The 7500-nt window shown below is 44.2% G+C and overlaps 1 protein-coding gene across 3 annotated transcripts in view; it reads right to left on the bottom strand.

The window, feature by feature from the left end:
* Positions 1–4163: 4163 nt before the first annotated feature.
* cdh18a (cadherin 18, type 2a) overlaps positions 4164–7500 on the bottom strand; it is a 69159-nt gene continuing 65822 nt past the window's right edge. For all 3 annotated transcript variants that reach the window (XM_023976725.2, XM_023976723.2, XM_023976724.2), the window contains exons 11-12: positions 5299–5571; positions 4164–4941 (exon numbers count right to left, since the gene is read on the bottom strand). In XM_023976725.2, the coding sequence (XP_023832493.1) occupies positions 4415–4941; positions 5299–5571 (800 nt within the window). In that variant the 3' untranslated portion in view covers positions 4164–4414. The remainder of the gene's footprint in view (positions 4942–5298; positions 5572–7500) is intronic.

The raw sequence follows: 7500 nt of genomic DNA, 5'->3' as shown, positions 1-7500 counted from the left end.
CTATGTGATGTATCCCTGAGCCTGCTATTGTGATGTTATCTTGAGCCTGCTATTGTGATGTATCTCTGAGCCTGCTATTGTGATGTATCTCTGAGCCTGCTATTGTGATGTATCCCTGAGCCTGCTATTGTGATGTACTCTGAGCCTGCTATTGTGATGTATCCTGAGCCTGCTATTGTGATGTATCTCTGAGCCTGCTATTGTGATGTATCCCTGAGCCTGCTATTGTGATGTATCTCTGAGCCTGCTATTGTGATGTATCCCATGTTGATCTCTCCATTATTTTATTTTTTTAAACATTTATTTATAATACTTTTGCAGACACTCTTATCCGGAGCAACTTACAGTAGTGATTCCATCAATTTTCGTATTTGCTCGTACTGGTCCCTCACGGGAAGCTAACCCACAATCTTGGCGTTGTAAGTGCCATGCTCTACCAACTGAGCCACACAGGACTGGGGCTGGACAGGTGCCGTCTTCTGGCCATAGCGTCAGTCTCCATCAAAGAGTCCACCAGCATCCTGTCTGAACCACGTGACTCCTCCCTCCTCCCTCCCTCCTCCCTCCCTCCTCCCTCCCTCCCTCCCTCCCTCCCTCCCTCCCTCCCTCCCTCCCTCCCTCCCTCCCTCCCTCCCTCCCTCCTCCCTCCTCACCTAGTGTGGAGACAAGCCAGAGAGTAATCCTTCTGATTTCTCCCCAGACTGCAACCTGTGTCTGTCTGTGTTCAGGCCAAGCAGCAGGAAACCCTGCACAGTGCACTCGCTTCCATATCAAAGAGCCAAAGCCCCCTCAGAGAAGGCTACTCCTACCTAAGGATTCCCTGTAATCAACAATGTGCAGATCATTTGAACTATTGCTCTCACCTAGATCTGCAATAACTCCATTGGAGAAGTTGAGCATGAGAAATAGCACTAATAGGATGCCTGACTGCACACGCTGCTGCAAAAATATTTAATTATGTGAGATAAAATTGTGCACATCCCGTATAGTACATCTTAGTGGCTCGTATACTTTTCTGCACTGCCGTACATTCTACTTTGATCGTTGAAAATATGTATACAGCAGAAACATCTTGCCCACCCAGATGGTGTTTATGGTATCGATAGATGTTTTCCTCAGCCAGGGTGCCTTAGGGATGTGTGAGGATTTTGCAAAGGTTTACTGCGGTGTCAAACTTGTCAAGATCATGAGGTCCATTTGTGCTTCAAACAGCCCACCCCAGGGTATTCCATATGATGGGGAAAGGAAAGTGGGTGTTGATGAATGGAATTCACAGATTGAGTATGACGGTTGGAATACAAACAATCCTCAAATGAATTACCTCGCTGAAGACTGATGGCATGGCAGAGTCAACATGTAACAGCAACAGATTTTGTCTGGAATGGTGGGCCAGACCCAATTATTTAATTTTGCATTTGTACATTTTAGTTATTTAGCAGACGAAACAGGAACAATTAGGATTAAGTGCCTTGTTCAAGGGCACATCAAAGGATTTTTCACCTAGTTAGACCAGCAACCTTTCAGTTACTGGCCCAACGCTCCCGCTAGACTACCTGCCGCATAGTTTCCACCACTGTATTCGGTTAGGAACACAATCATTCCACGTAGGTGTGTCTTATTAGATCATAGAAAGCCATGATAATTATAGATGTTAATTTTCATGAATTACAGCTTAATATACCATATCTTTTCAGGTGGTTTTGTCAGTTGTTCAACAAAATGATGGAGAAACACAACATTCCCCAAGACACAGTGACCACCCCTGTATCTCCAGAGAAGGATAGTGTTTCCCTCTCATCCATCAATAATGATGGCCAATTATGTAGTTAATTATGTCTGATACCAGCAGTCATGTCTATCAGAGCATGGAGAATGTCTATGCCTTAGCTCTTGTACCGCCGTAGCTGTCAAACGCAGCATGGGAAATTACAGCACACCGGCCCTGGTCTGTGTAGTAGAACAGCTCATCACTGTTTGATTCCCCCAACTATTTATGCAGAGGGGGATCAAACGCCATGTGACATTCTGCATTCGTTTACGGTCTACCTTTGTAGCTATTAGCACGTCTAATCAATTTTGCACAATAGGAGGGTGTGTAGCTACAGTGTACAGCGCAGTCTGAAAGAAAATGATAGAAATTCTTCATATTTTTCCAGCCAGACAGGATTCAGGAGCAACAGTAGCTAGTCTTATGAGAGAGAGGGAGGTAAAGTGACAGGTGCTGTAAAGCAGTATACATTTCTAAATTCCCCTAGGTAAACAAACTCAGAAACCCTGACTATTTTAAGCTTGTGGCAACAATGACAAGTTCTGTTCAATGCAGAAGTGAATTTTTATAGGATTTATAACACCTTGCCTTTATCAAGCTAAACATTTGTTTTGGCTTAAGATTTTCTTTTCTACATTAATTATTTAACAGTAGGCCTATTAAAAGAATGGATACTTTTATACTGATTGGAGCTTATGAAACAGCCACTAGAGCTGTAGTATGGCAGGGAAGCTGGATCTCAAGTCTAAATGGAATTGTGCAAGATGAAAAAGAGCAAAAGTACATTCTTTCCTGCAATAAGTATGTTCACTTCCTAAATCTCAGTATCTTGAATGATAATTAAGATTAGCATTAGCATTGGTTGTTAAGTCCAAATCACACAGTCCGCTTTCATGTTTTACGGAGAGAGGGTACAGTAGATGCCTGGTATGGGGGCTTCATTCTACTATCTTCATTGGGATGGATGGACATACTGAAATAAAACATAGCTATGCTTTTTACATGTAGCTACACTATTTGTTTTGTTTCTCCTCGATATTGAATGATAACACACCAACATCCAATCGATGACAACTATTGTGTAGCCTACATGTAATGTAGTCTCTAACTGTAACAGCTGTATGTATTTTCAATGGCCAAATTAATACAATCATTCATTCATGAGGGAGTATATAGCATCAGATAACACTGAGATACAGGATGTATTTGAATATATTCACTGGGACTTACCAGGATTTTCCTTTTATCATTGGCTCTAAAACAAACTTTAAAACAAAATTGTCATAACAGTTCATTGGGTGAGTTTCCTTTTTCCTTTGTGGGACGTAAGTAATCAAATTTGTGRTGGTGGCCGCAGAGATGCTATTTACCCTCCATAGCCTTTAAACATCCTTCTCTGATAGAATGCAATTATATAGTAATGCATTATTCATCATTTCACCACCACTATGGCAACAAAATGATTATCTATGTTGGGGTCACAGTTGTTTTCAAAAAGGAATAAGTACACACACATCTCCCCTAATTACCTTGCTGTGAATAAGTGGCACAATAAGAATGTTTGCAATGCAGCATATATTGTACGTGTATTATTGTAGGTGGGTGTGGAATGGTGTTATGGACTGTATGGCTGTACTGTCATGTTCAAAGACGTGATAGACATGGGAGTCACATGTTATCATTTCAATAGGATATATAAGACATGGTGTGAGTAAATGGATGAGCTCTGACTTGATGATCATTCTTCCTGTTTCATGTGTATCATCAGAAAGTTAAACATTGATTAATATGGTCTGTAATTCAAATGAGATTCCCCTCATCGCCTGTTATTATAAAGACATTAAGGAACGGTTTATTGTTCCTTTATTTATGGAGCCGGGCTCTCGTGGGAATTGATCAAGTCTGAGCAGGAAACAAGACCGTTTCACAACTGGTTTATAAATCCCAGCGCCAAAATAAAAAGCTGTACACCAAAGCATTTGGATCCAATTATCATCCATAGAATTGTGTTGTTTCCCAATTAAAAGTTKATCTGCTCCTGTGATGTAGTTTTTCTTCTCGTACACAAATTTATATTGGTTAACTTAAGAAAGAGTTGAAAGACCTTGGAAGGTTACTGTAATACTTCAAGACTGTGGGGTCAGCAAGCATAATGATAAGAACAGGGTCCGTATTCATAAAGCGTCTCAGAGTTGGAGTGCTGATCTAGAATCAGTTTTGCCTTTTAGATCATAATGACAACAATCATACGGACAGAGAGGACGTGATCAAAGATCAGCACTCCTACTCTGAGTTGCTTTATGAATACTGACCCAGATACTTATCACAACGGTACTAAGGAGACTCCTATGGGACCAGACACATTATACAATATGACACAAGACTTGCACGTAAATTCACTTATCTGAAATCACTGCACTTTATTCATCAATAAAAATATACACTTGGGAAAATCGTTTTTTTTTATATCAACTTCATGATTTGTTTTTCTAAAAAAAATTCAATAGTTTCCTCCACTCCACTTGACAGAGACCAGTGTTAAATGACAGTCAATTCCACACCAAAAAGGAACAAGTTGTACAACTCAAATAGCTTTGTATCGCTAGGTTAACCTTAAACTGGTTAGAAGAGGAGAGATGTTTTACATTAGGGGGTTATGGTCTGTTCTGTCTCAGAGAGTTCTGTCCCAAACAGTCTGGCCTGCATGTGGCCCTCCGGCTCCCAGTCCTCCAGTTCACTGTAGCTGAGTTCAGGGGGCAGGACCTGGGCCAGCCCCAGAGAGCTGACTGACCCCGTGGGAGAGCCGCAGCCCTCATACGCATACGTCTGGAGGGAGTCATAGGGCGGTCCGCTGGTGTCCTTGTCAGCGTCTACTACTCTCTGTCTGATGACGTGGTGCATGTCCTCTGTGTCGAGCAGCACAAGGGASGGGCTCTGGGGCCCGCAGGCCACCAGCCACCCCTCCTCCCCAGACCTTACCTCCCGCCGCAGCCTCCTCTGTTCTGCCCCGGCGGGGTTCCGCAGCGCTGCAATGTCAAACGCCTCCGTATCCTCCTCGCCACCGCCCTCATCATCGTAGGTGACCACGTTCTCCCGGATGTCCTCCTCAGAGATGATCAACGGCTCCTTCTTGCCCTTTTTGCTCCGCAGGAGGACAAATAGCACCACGATGGCTACAGTACAGGACATGTCAGAGGAGAGGGGACAAGACCACAGCAACTTACAATATGTCATTACACTGCACCAGTCTAAAGGTTCAAAACACACACCTGATTCTCTGATGGCAACGACCTGCAAAGAGATTTGAGAGTGGACTTGTGGCCTTCTGCTGCAGGAAACAAATCAGCCAGAGGTACTCCTTCAGCTGGTGTGAAGCCTTTCATTATTTCTACCTCTAGGCAAGATAGAGCCTCCTCTCTCTCACTGTCTCTGTCTCTCTCTTTCTCTCCCTCCCTCTCTTTCTCTCTCCCATCTCCACTCCTCCACGTGCCCCCTACCTCCCACCTCCTTCGACTTCTCTTGTCTCTTACCCAGCAGGATGATGATGCAAAGCAGAATTGCGATAAAGGCCCCGGTGCTCAGGCCAGCTGTGGAGAGGAAGGCCGGGACTTGGCAGGCCCTCACCCTGTTGCTGCTGCTACTGCTGCTACCTCCTCTCTGGCAGACACACACTCGGAGGGTCAGGGTGGAGGTGCTGCTCAGGATGGGCTCCCCCCCGTCCCTGACAACCACAGGAAGCTGGTAGAGATCCTGCTCCGCCTGGCTGAACTGACGCCTCCGTGCCACGATGCTGGCAGTGTTGTCTGGAGTGGAATGACATGAGGTTGAAAATACACTGGATGTATTGTATTGACAAAAAGCCTCTATAAGACTTGATACAGACATGACTCCAAATGCAGAGTATTTTTCCGTTAAATCCAAAGAACAACACAAACGGAGCACGTATTTTCTTTAGATTCATTAAAGAAATTGGGTAATATGATACATTCTATTCCACACTGAGTGTACAAAACATTAAGAACACCTGCTCTTTCCATGACAGACTGACCAGGTGAATCCAGGTGAAAGCTTTGATCCCTTATTGATGTCACTTGTTAAATCCACTTCAATCAGTGTAGATGAAGAGGAGAAGACAGGTTAAAGAAAGATTTTTCAAGCCTTGAGACTTTTGAGACATGGATTGTGTATGTCTGCCATTCAGATGGTGAATGGGCGAGACAAAAGACTGAACTGCCTTTGAACAGGGTATGGCAGTAGGTGCCAGGCGCACTGGTTTGTGTCAATAACCAAAAGGCTTCTGGGTTTTTCACACTCAGAATGGTCCACCACCCAAAGGACCCAAATCTAACCAACTTTTTTATTTATCCATTATTTTACCAGGTACTGACTGAGAACACATTCACAGCAACAATCTGGGGAATGGTTAGGGGGAGAGGGATGAATGAGCCATTGGGAATTTAGCCAGGACACCAGGGTTATCACCCCTACTCTTACAATAAGTGCCATGGGATCTTTAATGACCTCAGAGAGTCAGGACACCCGTTTAACATCCCATCCAAAAGATGGCACCCTACACAGGGAAGTGTCACCAATCACTGCCCCAGGGTATTGGGATATTTTTTTTAGACCAGAAGAAAGAGTGCCTCCTACTGGCCCTCCAACACCACTTCCAGCAGCATCAGGTCTCCCATCCAGGGACTGACCAGGACCAAGCCTGCTTAGCTTCAGAAGCAAGCCAGCAGTGGTATGCAGGGTGGTATGCTGCTGGTTGACACAACTGTGGGAAGCATTGGAGTCAACATGAGCCAGCATCCTTGTGGAACACTTTGGACACCTTGTAGAGTCCATGCCCTGACAAAATGAGGCTGTTCTGAGGGCAAAGGGGGGTGCAACTCAATATTCGGAAGGTGCTCCTAATGTTTGGTACACTCAGTGTGTATTATATACATTTGTATATATTTAGGTTATCCTTTGATATACTTTCCCAAAATACACCATTTAAAGGAACTGGCCATGACCTGTTTTTACTTCTGAAATCACATTCGCAACAACAGAGAACAGAAAAATACAGAAAACCAGCACAACCTTTCCCTGAGATATGAGGAGTGTTCTCCAACATTGCAGAGGATGCCCATAGTTCTCCACTCATTCCCGCTGCTATCTATAAGAAAGGACTGGGAACAGATAGCGAGTGCCTCTTCAGGCTTTATTAACACTTGCCAAAAGTACTCTATCCAGGCCAGCACAGCTGCTGCGACAGCATTTCTCATTCTGAAGAGGCTCCAGCAGATTTTCCATTTTCACGGCCCAGAGCCATGCATTTGTATGCACAATCACGGCCCGCGTTTTCACAATGCAGATTCATTTTCCCCCAGGAACACAGAGCCATGATAAAGCATGTCACTTGGGATGGTAAGAGACAGGAGAAGAGAGGKGGGGGGGGGGGGGGGGTCAACCCTTGCATCATTCGGGATATCAACAAATGTATTCCAACAGAGCGAGCCCATGGGAAGGTGCATAGGAGGAAGCGTTCATTTACATAGGATTCCAATTAGCATGCAGAGGCCCTGGCCCAAAGGCTTCAAGTCAAAATTCATTACTTTATCTCTTTGCCCACCGCAAGGAAACAGGTAAACAAGAAAGAGACAATATCTCTCATTCATCCTCCACTTGGGAGACAATAGAATATAAAGCCACCTCCAAGATTTTTTCTTCCTCCAAATTATTATGAT

Source organism: Salvelinus sp. IW2-2015, linkage group LG32 (assembly GCF_002910315.2).
Source record: "Salvelinus sp. IW2-2015 linkage group LG32, ASM291031v2, whole genome shotgun sequence".
In the NCBI taxonomy this organism is placed as follows: Eukaryota; Metazoa; Chordata; class Actinopteri; order Salmoniformes; family Salmonidae; genus Salvelinus; species Salvelinus sp. IW2-2015.
The sequence above is the reverse complement of the archived record's forward strand: the minus strand, read 5'-3'. Positions and strand labels throughout refer to the sequence as shown.